This window comes from Aquila chrysaetos, chromosome 5, assembly GCF_900496995.4.
Source record: "Aquila chrysaetos chrysaetos chromosome 5, bAquChr1.4, whole genome shotgun sequence".
NCBI classification, from domain to species: domain Eukaryota; kingdom Metazoa; phylum Chordata; class Aves; order Accipitriformes; family Accipitridae; genus Aquila; species Aquila chrysaetos.
In genome coordinates this window covers 30,458,909-30,476,622 of record NC_044008.1, presented here as the reverse complement: position 1 = coordinate 30,476,622, position 17,714 = coordinate 30,458,909, and the positions used below count along the sequence as shown (strand labels likewise).

General features: G+C 38.3%; 1 protein-coding gene across 6 annotated transcripts in view; it reads right to left on the bottom strand.

The window, feature by feature from the left end:
- The window catches only part of IMMP2L (inner mitochondrial membrane peptidase subunit 2), a 476,942-nt gene that overhangs the window by 454,529 nt on the left and 4,699 nt on the right, over positions 1-17,714 (bottom strand). For 2 of the 6 annotated variants that reach the window (XM_030015020.2, XM_041123762.1), the window contains exons 1-2: positions 14,445-14,539; positions 4,471-4,610 (exon numbers count right to left, since the gene is read on the bottom strand). In XM_030015020.2, the coding sequence (XP_029870880.1) occupies positions 4,471-4,605 (135 nt within the window). In that variant the 5' untranslated portion in view covers positions 4,606-4,610; positions 14,445-14,539. Of the gene's footprint in view, positions 1-4,470; positions 4,611-14,430; positions 14,540-14,864; positions 14,927-15,140; positions 15,272-17,714 lie in introns of those variants that run through there. The other 4 variants (XM_030015022.2, XM_030015019.2, XM_030015023.2 and 1 more) reach the window with 4 other exon arrangements.

The window sequence follows — 17,714 nt, the reverse complement described above, 5'->3', positions numbered from 1 at the left end:
TCCCAGTTGACTCTTACTGTTTGCTGTATTTAAACAAAGGAAATGCTTTAGAGTTTAAATACATTTAGATATTGCATAATCTTTTTAACTTAAACTTAACTCTAAATGCAATACCATATTGCTTGCTATTTTTAACAATACATTGCTTATGTGGTTTTGACATACACAGTGGATATCCAACTCATTACACATTAGAATTATGTTTGAGAGAAATGTGACAATGTAGAATATTTTTTTTCATTCCCACAAAACAACCTGACATATTCAAAATGCACAGACAAAAATACTATTTTGGCAGAAGAAATGTAAGGAAAACTGGAAGGAGACAACTTCATTTTACAACAACTACATTTTTCCATTAAAAAAAAAATCATCTAAATCCTTCAGCAAGTCTTTCTCTAATGTAAATAACATAAATTGTGATTCCACAACAAAAAGTATAGAAAGAATTTAATGCAGTGTGTTTGGAGACAATGTATTCCCCATGATATTTTTACTAGTAGTAAGGTCTCAGGTCTAGCAAAACAAAAATACAGCTTCTGGAAAAGTAGTCAACAAATAGGCTCACAAGGGCTCTTTATTTTTATAAGAAACAAAATAATATAGGGGCTTCTTCCTTTCTCTAGCTTGAAGCATTATAACTTGTTTGCCCAAGTTCTTGGCAGAATAGCCTGCTACAAATGAGACACACAGGTCTTAAATTTAGAACTGTGGTGCAGAAGTCACAAAACATTCACTCTTTCCAATTACTAACTAATCTAATGCTAAAAGCATGCAAATTGAGATCCCCAGCCATATGATGAAGCCTCACAGGACATGAGGTTCCATAAGTAGGAGGGTAAAAGCATGCCCTTTTACTATAAATAATGATTAACTTGATAGTTGTTATGCTGCTAGTGAATACCAGAAGGTCACAACTTATTTGCTTATAGCTTGGGGAACAGAAAGAATATTCACATGAGCTCACAGGCTTAGGTACAGTAATCCTAATAATAAAGTTAGAAGAAACTGCCACAGAATAATTACAACTGCTGTTATGCATAATGGAATAGAACATTCAATAATGTTTGCTGCTGAAACAAGTGTGCTTTGTCAGAGATCGCTGGTCAGGCCACTTGCTATAATCCTTGGTATTGAACTGTTTGCAATAGAACTTGCATATAAAGTTGCACATACACTGTCATCTTCCATCTCACTTGAAAACAGTCCATTTGATTTAATGAATTTACAAATTTATAAATCCAGGGTGTCCCTTTTCCATGTCATTATGTATAAGAGTTCGTAATACCAGACAAGCAATGAAACTCAATAGAAAAAAACATAAATGGATATCAAAATGTCCATATGATAACAAACATTTTAAAGTATACAACCAGCATTACAAGAGGAGTCACCAAAAAATCCACAACAGCCAATTAAGAAATCATATTACCAGTTATTTGTGTCACTTAAATTCAATGTTGTAAACAGATTACAACTCACTTGAAACTCACTATTAACAAAATGCTAGATGAGCACATCAATCTGTAAAATCCTAAGCAACAAAATTACCCCACGTGAGGATTAAAAAAAACAGTCATTCTGGAAAGAAAAAAGAAGGTAATGAAACAATTTAAAAAATGTTAAAATTATAAACTGCAACAGTTCATTGTTATTCCCTATAGGTTATAGTTAATACTCATATACACTGAAGTCAGCACAAGTGAAAGAATTATGACAGGCTGAAAGCACCGTAGAAACACAGAATCAGCTTGAGACAATGAAATGCATGAAGTCTGTCTTAATTGATTGGGAATAAATCAGAAAAACTGTATTTTCATTAGAACCTTTATTCAGCGTGCTTGCCAGGGTGTCAAAAAGTATAACCACCGTCAGTAACTATGAAGCAGCAATAAGGCTGGTCCAAAACAATAACAGAAAGTGAGGGGGGAGAGAGAGCACACCACAGAGAACAAGAGTAGGAGAGCAAGCGTGACACAGAGAAATTTATTCCTTGCTTCTTGTCAGAACTTTTAATTTCAGGCTCAGCAGGAGCCATAATGATGAGTACACAAAGCCAGCTAGATGTTTTAGAGGTCTATTACAAACAAATTCTTAGGAATCATACCATGATATCTTCCAATTGACATAGTAAGGTGTCATTGGAAGCATGCGATTGATAGATATATAACTACATGCTGAATGAACTTCACTCTCCCTCATACCCATAGCTTTCAGATACATTCAGCATAGATCACTCTTCAGAGAACACAGTAAATAGAATTGCAACGCGATGACCAATACTCCTTCAAGCTACTCTGCAAGAGAGGGATATATTCCTTATAATTATGTCCCTGTCAGACTTAGTTAGGTGTCTAATAAATCTTGGCAAGGAAGTTAGTATCTTATTAAAAGCACTAGGAAGTATTTTTGTAGTCTGAAAAACATCCATATGCACAGAAGTTTAAAACAAACTTCTATTTCAGTGCTATAGTCCAGAATAAAACCAGAGAGAGAATTTTAGAGACACTGAGATGTCAGTAAAATTAGAAATGTCAGCTTTCAAGCTACCCATACTTCCATCAACAGAGGGAATATTTAGTCAACAGGCACATACATCAAGGGAAAAATTTTGATTTTAATCACCCAGTGAATACATATTGCTTTCCCTAGCCACTACAAAGAATGCATATCCTTCTTTGTCAGGTTGAATAAATCTGAGCAAATAACTGCAGTGTTTTTCAAATCTTCCATGGATAAACCACAGTTAACTATATGCCCTTCAAGTCACTACAGAGACAACACTCCAGAACAATACCAGAGCTCCTAACTACAATACTCCCTAACACTTGAGACTGACTTCAAAGGAAACATAGAACTGAGGTCTTGACCAGAGGGGCTCAATGACTTGTGGAGTAGGGAAATCTAGAAAATTTCTTTCCAGCTACTGAGCTAAAACTATCCAAACAAGAATGGATATCAAACAGAACATTATGTTGGAGACAGAAAAGACCAAACAACGAACGGCAATGTGGCATGCTAAAGAAACAACCCCTCAAAAATTAAATGCTCAGGTCATGCTCACTAGCTGGGGGGGTGGGGGGAGAACAAACAAACAAACAACACAAATGCCAAAACCATAACATCCAAGATGCACCTGCATCTTGAATGTTGCATATGTGGCTCTGGATCCCAACAGAGGCAAAAAGTGGGGAGATGGAAAATGGGGGCATTGTACTCGTCTGGCTAATTTGTACTTGTCTAGATGCTGTGTTATATATCTGAATTCCTCCTGTCTGAAGATAGTAAAAACAGAATGAAACTATTTTTCCCAGTTTCCCACTCCTCTCCTCCTTTCTACAGCAAATTTCTGGCTCTCTAAATTAAAGCCCTGAGATTCTCCTACCTTTGATCGGTTATCAATTATATTCAGAATAACATAAATGAAAAGGGCAAAGGTAACTGATGTTACACCTAACATCTGGTCTTGGACTGTAGAATTACCGGAGTATGATGATTTTACTTTGGTCCCTGTTCCTGAGGTGAAAGCTGCCTTCTAGACCAGCTGAGGTTTCTTGACAGAGATTAAACACCAGATTACAGACTGCCACAAAAAACACAATGCCACCTTGCCATTCCCTCCTCCCCACCGCATGCTTTTTATAGCATTAAACACATCAGCCAAGCTCAGGTCCTAGCCCAAGTTTTGTCTGCATGAATGCTGCACAATTTAAACTCCAGCAGCTGGTCTCGATTGCTGTGAAACCTCTCTTCAAGGTTCTGAGTTTACTCAGATAACCAGAAAAGAGGGCTTAGCATCCGAGAATCGAATCCTTAGTCTCTGCTAGTTGGAATGTTGCAACATTGGAACAAAATAAGTTACAGTTATCCGTGGTGATGCACAGCAAGACACAGTGCACATGATTTAAAACGCAAAGTAACAATACAAAAATTGGCTAACTACATTACAACATATATTTTTCAAGTCCCAGTAACAGAGGAAACAAAGTAGCTGTTGACAATCATGAGTATTCATTTATCTTCTAAATGTTACACAGCCTGTTTATATTTATCTGCTTACACTGTATAAACATTCAGTATTACCAAAGTCAAAACAGTGAACTGATGCTTATGTCCTGATAAGCATAGGTATTAATATTAGGTTCATGCCATTTTCAGTATTCTTCACTGAAATGGTGCCATACTTGTTCATTAGTAAGAGCAAGTATAGCAAGAACTGGTTTGCCTTACAATTTCAATGATACAGCTACTAAAAATTAATAAAGCCTCTTTATGAGTCATCAATTCAATCCCAAGAGACAAAGGGTAGTGCTCAAAAACCAAATCTTTAAATGACTAGGAAGATGCCAAAAAATACCACAATGCGGTCATTTAATAACAATTGAAAAAAAGATTTTTTTCCACCTTGCTATTGTCAATGGACAGTCACTTTTTAATTTCCTGACAGACAAAAGGTATTTCCAGCAATACCTGCATTGATGCTCCTTCCACTCTTGCTACACAGGCAACTCTATCCAGGAAAGTCACGGTTACTGGAACAGCAACAAAGAAACCTTTAAAAAAGGCTTTAACGTATCTCTTCCCCAAACCTTGAGCCTGTGCCATAATCTGAAAAATATGAATGGAAAAAAAAGTTGTTATAAAACAAATTTTAAGTAACAAAAACATTATAGCAATCCAACAAGGAGAAATTAAGAATAAATTAATGATATTATCTGTTAGGGTCTCCCAATATCCACAGTGGGAAAAAAAAAAAGAATGTGCACATGAGAATGAAAAAGAACAGAAATCTTTATCAGAATTTTAAAGTCTACTCTACAGAACAGAGCTCAATACTTGACATTTACCCTTTAGCTAATTTGACCATTTCTTGTGATCTTGTGCTAGCAGAAGTACTTGATAAAAATGACTCAATGATAACAGTTCAGCTAAGCAAGAAGCAAGCTTTCATAACCAGAGAAAATCTAATTATGTATTTCTGAAAAATAAAAAACCATCAACTAAATTGAAATAACCAATTATAGAGCATTCCATTGGAGCTTACAACCAAAATTCTGTAAATAATTTTCTTTCCATACACTGGTAATCATTAATTTGTGACCCCCCAAAGATGGACTGTGTTATGTAAGGAAAAGATGACTATTTGCAACACATTACCATTTCTTTATTAAACATTTTCACACATAAAAATGCACAAACACATCATTTCCACACTTGTGGTAACCGCAAACATGTAAAATCAATTCAAATTGTCACGTAAATCATAGGGACACACAGTAACACAGTGACTCCTTGTTCACTACTACATCAGAACGTTAAAAACATATTGGCAGACTAGGCAGCTAAGTAATGACACATGGGACTATTCCACTCCAACCCAACATTCATTATGCTATCTCCCATCTATTTATTTAGCCCTGAACCAGTGAACATTCTTGAAAAATACCTACAAAGTACACTGAAACATAAGTTGTTTGATCATATTAGTTATACTGCTGAAAAGCAAGCTGAATATCCAGGTACTGCTGCAAAGGTACAAGACTATTTTACGTAACTGCAGCTTCATTATAAGAAATGCTGCCCTTCACCTATTGGCAAATCCAATTTAAACTTTTGTTTAAATCCCCGGTAGACCGCACACAAGATCAGTTTGTGGAGTCCCTGCTCCCTCTATCATGACCTAACTCCAACAGACAGTAATAGAAGGAGAAAACAGACTGTACCCCAAACTTTTGAGTCTTTCAGTGTGTTTATATTCAAGAACACAGAATTATTTTTCAACCAAAATAATGGAAAACATAAATGCATGCAGTTTCATTCAATCCTCTTAAAAAAACAGAATATTTAGAATTTCACAATACAATCATTTTTTCTTCATTGCATTTTCAGAAATATGGAAGTGATGAACTATTTGTATGCAAAATACAAATTCAAATCACTCTGATGAAATAATACTGAAAGCAGTATTTCTGTGACAGATACGGCCTCTTAATTCCATAAAGCATTACACTTAAGAGAGGAAACCCAGTTCTACAAAGTAAGCCATCAGCATATTCTTCACTAAAATTCTTTATAGATATTAATAGCTTTGCAATGACATGATCTGTCTTCTAAAAGACAGGAACATCTTTACTGTTACTTCTGACACTCACCTTCACAAGGTTTTAAATCTCTTTTACTTTTTTTTTTTTTTTTTAAGTGGAAATACTTCACCATCATCTATAACTCTTGCTCATAACATAAGTTTAACTAGTAAAAAGTCTACATGTCCTTAATGCTTGTAATTCAACTGTATTTTCTTTCTGCACGTTTCATGAAAACATTTTCAAATTGCATCAACAGCTTTCACAAAGAATTTGAAATATGTTGTGAAACAGAACAAAAACCTCATCAATTCAAGACAAATGTTAAAATGCTTTACTTTCAGCTTATCATTTAAGAACTCATTATTGGAATCAATCCACCAAAAGAAGCTATTGCCTCAATTGGCACAGATTTACCTTTCAAATTATTCCACATAAAAAACAGAACCTCTAAAAATCAGGTTTATCTGCCATTTAACAAACTATACCATTTCATACACCTTAACACCCTTCTCTCAACCTATTGATTCTGAACTTCACCTCTCAAGTTTTCTGGCTGGAATTCTGCACCTCTGCTATGAGGTCTGGCTTATCTCAGACCCCCTCCACTCTAACAGCAATGTCAGCCTCAAAACACAATTTTGAGACCTTGCCCACAAACATATCCACCATGTTGTCTACAGTCACAGCGCAAGCTGAAAGACTGCCTGACAGATGTATCACAATATGACTGATTTAGGAAATTTTTTTAAAAACCTCTATGAAATCAGACGAATTTACTTGCTTTTTAAATTCCTCATAGTCAAACCTATTTTTAATTAATATGAAGCATGAATGTTCACCCCATCCCTTCTACTAAATCCACTGCCAGATCTTGTTATAAACTTCTTGCAAAAGCCCCATGCTGGTATCTACAGAAAAATCTAGTATCTGAAGAAAAGTAATTGGTCAGACAATCCACAGGAGACCAACCATATGCTCCTGGAACTACAAGCTAATTAATAGTGACACAGAATCTAGCAGGCAGGTTAAAACAGTTAAGACAAAACGCTACATTCTCAGTACATGATTTGGCCATGGCAACACTGGGAGTATTAAGCAGCTGTGGACAAAGCTGTGAGTTCAGGTCCTACTTTTGTGGTTTTGGACACATGCAATATTACAGTATTACAAGGCGCCGAATGAATAAAGATGAGGGGAAAAACACCAACAGCACCCCTACAAGCAATACATGTGCAAAGCCACCAAAGCCAACAGCAGCTGTTGCGCTGAAGGACTTCTCCACTTGCCCTGAAATATTTTTTTTCTTTCCTTCCTCCCTACCATTCCTCCACTAGACAACTGATCAAACCACTGGTTTTAGCCTCCATCCACACCAAGATGAATCCTTCATTTCCAGTCAGATGCTACATTCTGAAATTTTCCTGGGTGCCCACCTCCCACAGCTTTTCCCCAGGACACGAACTGAGCAGGCCTGTAGATCAGTCTACTGTAGAAGCCCTTCTTCCCAAAAGATAGTAAACATATGCACACACATTTTAAACAGTTTCAGAAGAACTACTTGAAAACAAACCCGTCTTTGACCTGAAGTCCTTCCATATAACGAAACATTTTTAACACAGGGGTAAGAAGTTACTACACGTCAGTATCTCACTGAACAGTGTGAACATTTTTGCCAGCTCTGTTTCATAAGCTTTCCCCTCCAAAAAGCACAGACAAGCATTTGCCATTGGGTAAGTACATGCCCATGCAGAGTTGCTATGCAACTGCTGACACAATAGTTCATCATCCAACTGCCAGTAAATGGAAGGTTACCCATCACTCTTTCAGCAAGAGGGGCTTCAAGTTGTCTTGCATTGCCACAGGGGAAGAGATTGAACGTAGGCAGCAGAAAGACAGTTTGCGGCATTATCTTCTACCGGTAACCACACACGTGTGTGGATAACCCTCAACTGATAAATACTGTTCGATTAAAATGTGCAGCCTTTTCTTTTCTTATACTTAGGTGGTCTCAGGAGAAAAGAAGGGCAAACAGTAGTGACATGCGTTTACTGCAGTCGCAAGAAAAAATTTAGGGTAGTAAAGGGTGGACGCAACAAAGACCCTTACAATTTTTTTTTTAAAACCAAAGAACTTTCTGGTTGGAGTATTTGTTTAAAAATAAAGAAAACATTAGATAGCTATCACTCCTGGAGATAATATGCTCCTCAGAGATTATAATTTATAACATCAATGTGCTCTAATTAACTATTTTCTTGGAAAACATATTCAATTTGAGAAAATCTGTGAAAAGTACTGAAGGAAATAATGACATAACTTTCTAATATTTCAACTTAATGTATTTTTTCCTCTATTATAGAGAAATTTTGAATTTATAGTATAGAAATATTATAGTTTATATTCATTTAAAATTTATACTATAGAAATATTAAATATATAACAGAAATATATTTTTCTATATCAAATTGATGTATAGGTTAAAAAAAAATGCATAAATGTCACATGTTCCTGTCATTTATATATATAAGAATGCTGATGTCCAACGTTCAAAGTGAATTACAAATTTTAGCAAGGTTGTCATTATGATTTCCAAGTCTCTGATCTATTTTATTTTTAGGATGTGAGGTTAAAAAGTTATTTCTAATGCTCCTTTGAATAAACATTTTAATTATTCTTTAAAGAAGAATATCCTCCAGAATGGCTAGTCAACTCTTAACAGCTTTAAATCTAAACATATAGAATCTGAGGAAGTGTTGGAGAGTAACACCCAACAAAAATGTTAAGGGCAAGAAGCTCATTATTTCATAGGTACATGAAGATACACTAACAAGTTTGAAAGACACAACATGATTTCCTAATATATAAACAAGAAAAGATGTTAATCATATATACCATTTTAAAATTGTAAATTAATCCAAGTAATAAATCAGTAAGTAACAGTTGGTCTGAATGCTTTCTAAAAATAAGATCTCTGTGAATTATCAACATTTAATGATACCGCATGGAGCTCTCTGGTATGTAAAATTCAAAAGATTTCTAAAATGACTGTAGATTTTAAGAGCACCATGTTTCCGGAGTGAGACTCTGAAATCCAGTGTGGTGTCTGGTTTATGCTGACAGCAGGTTTAAATGCACATCAGTGAAGCAAGCGAAGGATTCTTTGCTGAAAAAAATAGTTTCAGCAACACATATTTCTGGATCTCTGCCCAGTCAGTGACACCTTGAATAAGATCAACAAATCACAACACTTAAAAGATGGTGCAACAAAACCAAACATATAAAACATGGAAAAAATAATTTAGAGATGCATACACTTTTCAGCATTTGTAAATTACACTTGGTTTAGGAAAAAAACCACAGAACAATTCAGTAGAACTGAGAAACTTTAAAGCAGCAACCTTGAAAACTTGTTTGAAATGGCAACATGGACAAGAAAAATCCAAGATCAAAAATGCTAGCATATAGCAGGTCAAAGCATTAAGAATTTCATATTGTGCAGCTCGGAGATTAAGGCAGATGGAGCACAGCATTATCTGGACTGAAGTATCTGGTGCACAAAAGGTCCAGGGATTATAATGAGCCTCTTGTGGGTACTACAACATATGGAGCAGAGATGCTATTTAGATAGCTCTCAGTGTATAAAATGTTTATTTTTTTTCTTACACTTGCCTGCACATTAGAAGACACTGTTTATCAAACAGCCTGCAGAAACTCATCAAGTAACATTCAGAAAGCCGCAGGTTACAATATATTTGCAAATCTAGGTACTTAAAAATTACCCACAGAAGTATGATAGGAAAAATAGCTGTAAAAACAAGGCATTAGCAGTCATCCACAAAGGAAATAAAATGGCCCCTGATGTGCTTCTACAAGAAGGCATGTGAGGGAACAGGAAGGAGGGAATTACAACCTATATGCAAAACAACTACCCAGCCAAGACTGCTATGTTAGTTTGAAATGACCTATTTGATCTAGTTCAGAAATTAGTAACTATACTATATACAGCTTCATAATCCATCGAAATAACCAACTTCTCTGCCAATCACAATATGCATTTTTCTATAAATTGCTGGCATCATGCTAGAATTCAGGCATATATGGTTTGAAAACAAGGAAGACTTTCATAACAGAAAATAGCAAAACACATGAATGAGCCCAATTCTCTTGCGTCCTATGAAATATAAAATTGAGCACAACAGCTTTTGTTTTAAGGAAGACTGGTACAACTCGAAGACAGGGTTATACCTGGTCTAACAACCATGACGTACAGCATGCTGCTCGGTATCAGAATTTCTGTGATTTTTAACACGTGCCTTTTCTACAATCTTTCACGATACCAGGTCAGAGGGAACTACTGCCATGCAGCCTGACCTTCATTTCCCACTTAGTTGTACATTTCAAAAACTTTTACATTACAGTGATTTCTGTAAGGGTACAAGCATGCAGACTTTTCGGTAGGCTAATTTAATTCATATATATTTATCCAAGTATAGGCTGATGCACACAGATATGATAGTGATGAATGCCACAGAAGAATCAAAATAGGTTAGTCCATGTAAGTTTTCAGTTAAAAATAATCAAAATAGATCAGTCCATTTAAGTTTTCATTTTAAAATATTGTCTAGTTCCAGAACGAGCTCTCATTTAGCCTTCAATACAGACAGCCCCATCCTGGCATTATTCCACCACAGTGGTGACATTTCTATTCCATTAATGCATTTATACTCTACACACAGGTTTTCCTCACAGTATTCCTCCTTCGTATTAATCTCCCTGCATCGCCCTGGCACACAGTCATTAAAGAACACCACTCTATTGCGAGTTTGGAAATGTCACAGATCATGGAAATGACTGTTGTATTACTGAAGCAGCAAACCCTAACCTAATCAGCAGTTTCGGTAACTACACACGTATGCTCTGTAATGCTCTGCTGTTCTGTTTCTCCTAGGTTAGTCATTTTGTCCCGATACCTAGATATTTTGCTTGTTCCAAATACAAAGCAGTAGATTTTGTTAGCCTCAACTCCATTACATACTGTTTTCTTATGCCTTAGTTTGAATTAAACCAATTATGATTTCCATGTAATAGCTCCCATCACTATGAAATATGCAGAATTTTTTCCAGTATACAATACAGAAAAGCAACACTAAAAATCCAGTTTTGTAATCTTCTCAGAGCTGTAACATACATAGAAGTTCCCAGAAACAGACAAAAATAGATCAACACAATGAACTTTCAGCTTACAAACCACATCAAAACAAAAAAAGCTTCAACCACAACAATCAGCAACCTAATCTGTCACAGAATTATTACTGGGAAAAAAAAAATCAGTTTAACGTGGAGCTGATTCTTCTTTTAATCTAATATTACCACATCCCATCGGTGGGATCTATCTCTTGTACAAAGGCTCAGTGCACGTGTTGGTTGCAACTGGAAAGAAATTCATACTGCTTATTCTTACAAATTAGTGTCGTGTCTCAGGGACATGAATTTTACGCTCATGGACAATCTTATATTTCCAAACAAAACATTTCACTCTTCAAATGTAAAGCAAAAGTGGAAGAAAATGCAACTGTAGATGAAAGTTACTCTCAGCAATTAAAGTAACAACTAGTTCAGAATGGAGAGTAATCAGCCACCCCTCAGTTCTGACGAGTTATTCAGGACTCCACTTTACACACGTAAGCAATCAAGAAAAGGAACAGCAGTACGATCACTTTTCTATGGGTATTGCAATACAAAAAGAGATGCGTAATTGTTATAAATTAGATATTTTCAGAGCATTTAAACTTAAGATGTAACGCAAAGTCTTCAAGTACTATCACACAGGTGACTGTCAGAGTACCAGTTGTTCTAACATAAAAGATACAATAATTGTTTTTACTCATGTTTCTGTATTTTCAAAGAAACTAATAAACACTGACATACATTGTACATAAAGGAAAGTACTAAATTACATCAATTTTGGAACACACTTAAGTGAACAACATAACACATACTTAGCTGCTTGCAACTGAAAGTTGTGTGTTGCCTTTCAGCTTAAAGATTCAATGCATGCAAAGTAGGTTATTTTCATAAATTGATTTGAAGTGCCCTTTACAAACAACTACCAGCTGCTGTTATGTTTTGGTCTCAAGTAGACTGCATAACTGAGGTGTTGCTTCCAAACTCACTAAATTTGTAAATTACATCTATAGTAAACAATAGCATAACCCTTGATTTTTAATTCATTTGCACATTTATCTAGTCAACTCTCCAGAGTCTTTCAAGTACCACAAAACTGTGATGTTAGTTGTGGTTATCCAGAATCAAACTTATGCAAAAACAACAAAAAAAAGGGGGAATATTGGGTTTTAACCAAAATATATAATGTTAAGTATTCATAAAACACTCAATAAGCGGTCTAGGAATAACATCATTCAACTCAAAACATGAACATTGTCAGAAACAAACTCTTCTAGAAGTTTTTGCATTTGAATTAAGAACAAGTAAGCTTAGTACAGAACAGGGAAGTTTCTTCTGGCCTAATGGAAAATCGAATGAGTATGTACAAGAAACAAGATTCTCGGCTACAAATCTTTCAAGTATGCAAGTGTGCACTGAGTATATAAGGACAGAATAATAACTGACAATAATACTTCTTATGGCATGAATAAATAATTCCAAAAGAAAGAGAGAATGTATTTAATATCTGAAATGTATGTTCCATTTTCAGTGTACTTTACAAAAATAACTAGTTCTCCCACAACTACCACAAAGGCTTTGTGCATACTTGCTCAAAACGGGGGAATTAGAACTGACTCCCCAAAAAAACACTCCCATGAAACCTAGCAGTAAGGCCTGATGAACCAGCTACTTACTATCTACTGTCTGTGGCATATTAATAAACTAAATGTACAAACCAACATGCAAAATTGTGCCTTTGAAAAATAACTTCCTTTATTTCAGAAACTCGGGTTTTATCCTTGAACATTAGAGGTCACTGTAGGACTTTCTAAGAGCATACCTAGTGTACTTTGTAATAACATTCACCACCATATTGATTTTGAGTCTGGGACTTGTGACAACTTTAGCTGCCATATAAATTTCTCAGGTTTGGAGAATAAAAAAAACAACTAAACCATAAGCATAAAGATCCAGGTATTCCATAAATAGCTGGAATCTGTGGCACACTGGTCAACTCACAAAGATCTCAACACAAAATTCCAATTCAGTGAAACCATTTGAATCTTAAAATTATTGTTCAGCATGACCGAAATATTATTCTCGTGGATCTGGATACCACCCACTATTATACCATGTGTATACCTATTTCCCATCAATTCCAGGAGCAAATCTATTTTGGTAACAAAACACAACTTAAACAGAAGAATCCGTAATTTTAAAAGAAATGAAAGACTCTCAGAAACCTCCCAATCACGGAAGTTAAAAACGTTACATTTTTTACAAAAGCCTTGCGGATTCAGGTACAAAGCTGCATATTGGAAAAACCAAACCTAGTTCTAAAGTCTTCTAGAGAAATTATTTCATTTAACCTGAAAATCCCTGTGAGGTTTTGTCTTCCAAGCATATTCTGTTGACAAAAAATGTGTATTTTCTTCCTAACTGAACAATGAACAAGTATGTGCGATGTATGCTTTTGGAGAGAAAAAGCAAAAAAAAAAAATGTGCTGGTACAAGAAAGTTATCTAGAGAGATGTAAAGCAGCTTTCCCAGATCGCCTCTCTCCTTCTTTGACACCTCAATGTACTCAATTAGTTCCAGTTTGATGCAACAGCAACGATATGATACAAAAAAATCAATCGCAACAGAATACTGGCTAATTAAAAGATACTACGAGGTTAAAGTCTACTTGGTGTTCAGCTGCAGATTTTCTATCTAAGCTCTTCACTGACTTCCAAAAAGATTAGTTTTCCTTAAAAAAGGTAAGAACACCACCGAGATGTGTCTAGGAACTGGCTGAATCTCTTCAGCTTCAAGCGTTGTGGCCTTTATACTGAGAAGCATGAAGCTAGGAACAGATTGAAGGGCAAGTACCAGACATGGAAAAGCGGCCGCATTAAGGTAAGTTATGTCATTATAAACCAACACAGGAATTTCTTTCTCAGATGTCCAAGAGGAGAGCCACTCCGGCAGGACACCAGAGAAGCGCCTCATAGCACAAATACAAGATCCGATAGAAACTGAACAAAGCCGTGTTAAATGAGAATGGCACCCACTCCAGGCCCACGAGCAGTGCACGGCGCACCTCCCAGCGGCGGACAAAGTGCGAGTGAAGCGGGGAGCACGACCACGAAGCCGTTTCCAAGCCTCCGCTCCCTCCTACGCAAGCGGAGGCCGTCCCTACCGCTTCGCTTTCCGTCGCGGCGCGCCCAGCAGTCCCTCCCGTCAATCACCGCTAAAAGCCAACACGCTGCGAGAGGAGCGGTGCTCCACGCCGCCGCCGCCTCCCCCGCCGCTCCTTCACCCGACCCCCCCTCCCGCCGGCAGCCGACACAGGGCGGGCTTAAAGGAGGGCAGGACGAGGGAGGAGGGATCCCGCACCGCGCCGGCCGCACGGCAGGGCCCCACTCAGCGCCTGAGGGGACACGCTGCTGCCGCCGCCCGCCGCCGCCGCGCTCCCGTCATGACGCCACGCTTCCGCCGCGCGAGCGTCGTCATCCACCGGGCGGCCCCTGTGAGGAGAAGGAGGAGGAGGAGGAGGAGGAGGAGGCCCCCGCCCCGCCCCCGACCGGGCACCGTCTCCGCCACGACCGGCGCCTCCCGCCCCGGCCCGCTTACCCTGTCCTCCCTTCCGCGCGGGGAGGGCCGGTAAGCGCGTTCCGCCGCTCGCGGTCACGTGGGCTAACGGCTGCGTTGGCGCGGGGGGGCGGTGTGAGGAGGCCGCCGGGTTCCCCCCCCCCGCCCACGCCCCGGGAACGGCGGGCCGGGAGCGGCGGCTTGGGCTGTGACCCGGCGGCGCGGTGTGAGGGGTGCGGGGCTGCAGGCGGCTGCACCGGGCGTTCGGGCTGCGGCGTGCGGGGGCGGGGGGGGTACGGCCCGAGCGGTTGAGTTTACCTTCTGTCAGCCCTGCGGCAGGCCGGGCCCTGGCTGACGAACGACAGCGTGCTCGGTCTGACCTTTGTTAACCGCCTGCATTTACAGCTGGCGCAGGAGTCCCCGAAAACCTGAGGGAGAACCTGAGGGAGAACCTGAGGAGGGCCGTTGGATTGCAGCAGCCGTGGTTTCCTTCGGCGAGGACACGGAGATCGAAACGCACGAGGTCCCTACCGTTCTGGATGTGTTTCGGCAAAGGGACAAAAATACACTGCCTTCAGCGTTAATGTGTAACGCTGGGAGTTCTTACGCAGTATTTCACTACAAACCAGTTCTGTAAGATGCACGCGTTGCAGTCCACACAGAAAAAGGCAGGATTTTTGCTTAGCCGCCGAGTTTCCTAGTCCGTACCAGATTTCATCTGGGCTGATGGCAGCCGCCTCTGCTGCACATCAGAACTGGCTGCATTGTACTTCCAGTCCTGCGTTCACGAACGGAGATTGATTTTTTTTTCCAGTCCCGTGCAAGTGCATACGCTAGGGTTTGTGATGTCACAGTCAAGAGTGTTTGGTTGTTTTTATCAGCTGCCATAACAAGTGCTGGTGCCGGTATAGTCTGAAGCAGGAGGTTTTTCCAGATAGCTCATGTACCTTCAAGACTGGATGGGCAAGTTCACAGCAGAGAAATCCATTAGGGGTTATTATGCACATAGAAACTACCTCGGGCTCTGGGGGGGCTCCCTAACTAGGTCCTGGGAGATAACTTTTACTAGTCAGGCCACTGTCAGACACAATGTAAGATGACACCTCTGCCTGACTCTCTGCACTCAGTTATTCGTAATTTATTATTAAAATGTTATTTTTAAGGTCAAAGATAAAATTGTTTATAATTGAAATTATCTTGACTTTGAAGCTCAGTTATAAAACTATGAACGCGTAGTTGTCTGTAGTCTGACCCTGTCTTTTTACAGAGGTAAAATACTCTTTCCGCAGTTTTTGAGATAGGACTCAACTATCTTAGAAGACAATACCTTAGAGTACTTATTAACGAACTGAATTAGAAGACATGCTCTAAGACCGTTTTTTAGTACAAGGCTCTGGAATTATGTATGCATAATCTATAGAATTTCTTGTTACACACTATTCCAAACACAACACGCCCAGCCTCTTGTCAAATCTGAACCTTTCAGCAATGCTTAGAGCTTTTAATGCTTAAAACAACATTTTCACAAAAAATAGAATTAGCTTTAGTGTGACTTTGTTTGTTGAAATAACAATGTGATGCCAACATATTTGTTACCTAGTGTAAACCAGTGATTGTTACCCTATTTCTTGTTTTCCCTTGACACATTTTTAAATAAGCATTACCTTTACAATCAAATAATTCTGGCTAACTTTGGTGTCGATTACCCTATATTTAATGCATTATTTCTTTAACCCATTTGAGTTGTGTGCTCACTGTAAGATTCTACAATAAGATTTTCAGTGCATTGCGTGGAATAAATACAGTATTCAGCCGCTGGTATCCACCATCTTCTTTTCCATCACTCATAACATAAAAACTTTGGGAAGTCTTTACAAAATGATCAAAAACACTGCTGCAAAACACGATATACTTTCAATTGTTAACATTAGAAAAGCATCTTATGGGAATGTGCCTCAATATTTCCATGCATTCGAAGCTGACGATATGAAATATTTCCCGCTGAAACTCTTCGATTAAAGACTTTTGCTGTAAACCTCTCAAGATCAAATGATGGCTTATCAGCAGTTTTCTTCATTTTGAAATAATGCACGTGCTAAGCAACTAGCAGGAAATACCCATTTTTATTCTTCATTTATTTGTAGATAAAGTGATATTTATCAAAGCTCATATTAAAGTTACCAGCTGCAGATGATGCATTACCAATGTTCGCACCATTTTATTGGCGGTTTTTTTTATAAGTATACCTACTGCAGCTGCATTGCTACCTAGGAGTAGAGAACAGTTTATTTTGCTTTCAACTCTAACAAATAGCTAGTGAAAATGTTTTGCTGCTTCCATGCTTTGATGCATCAGTGGCTGAAATAAAGAAAAAGCATGTCCTTTTCACCCCCCTCTTCAACTGCTTTTCAGTTGAGAGTACCATTAAAGCGTTCTCGGCAATCCATAAAACTTTTGTACCACAGTATCCATTAAAAAGACTCTCAGCAGACTGCGGCAAGCTTTATGCTGAAAACACATTTAATTCAGTTTCCCCTAGCTTAATTTCATTTTGCATTTTAAGAGCTTGGAAAGTCTACAGGAGATACCTAAGACCTGCTTTGAGTTAAAATCAAGTACCATACATTTGTGAATATAACTATCCGTAGTGTATTTAAGGCCTGTTTATCTTCTTCCATATAGTAAAGGATGAATGTTTGAGTGGTGTTGAGTGTACTGTTCTGAAGAGGCGTGTTTTGGAGGAGAATGTTGGTCTGGATCCGACAGCCTGAGAGCACAGAAAAGGTGCCGTGAAAAAAGGGCACAAGCACTGAAGGCACAAGATCAAGAAGCCTGATTGCTTAAATGGATATTGCAGACGAACTCTTCATACCATCCAGCTGTGGCTTGAAG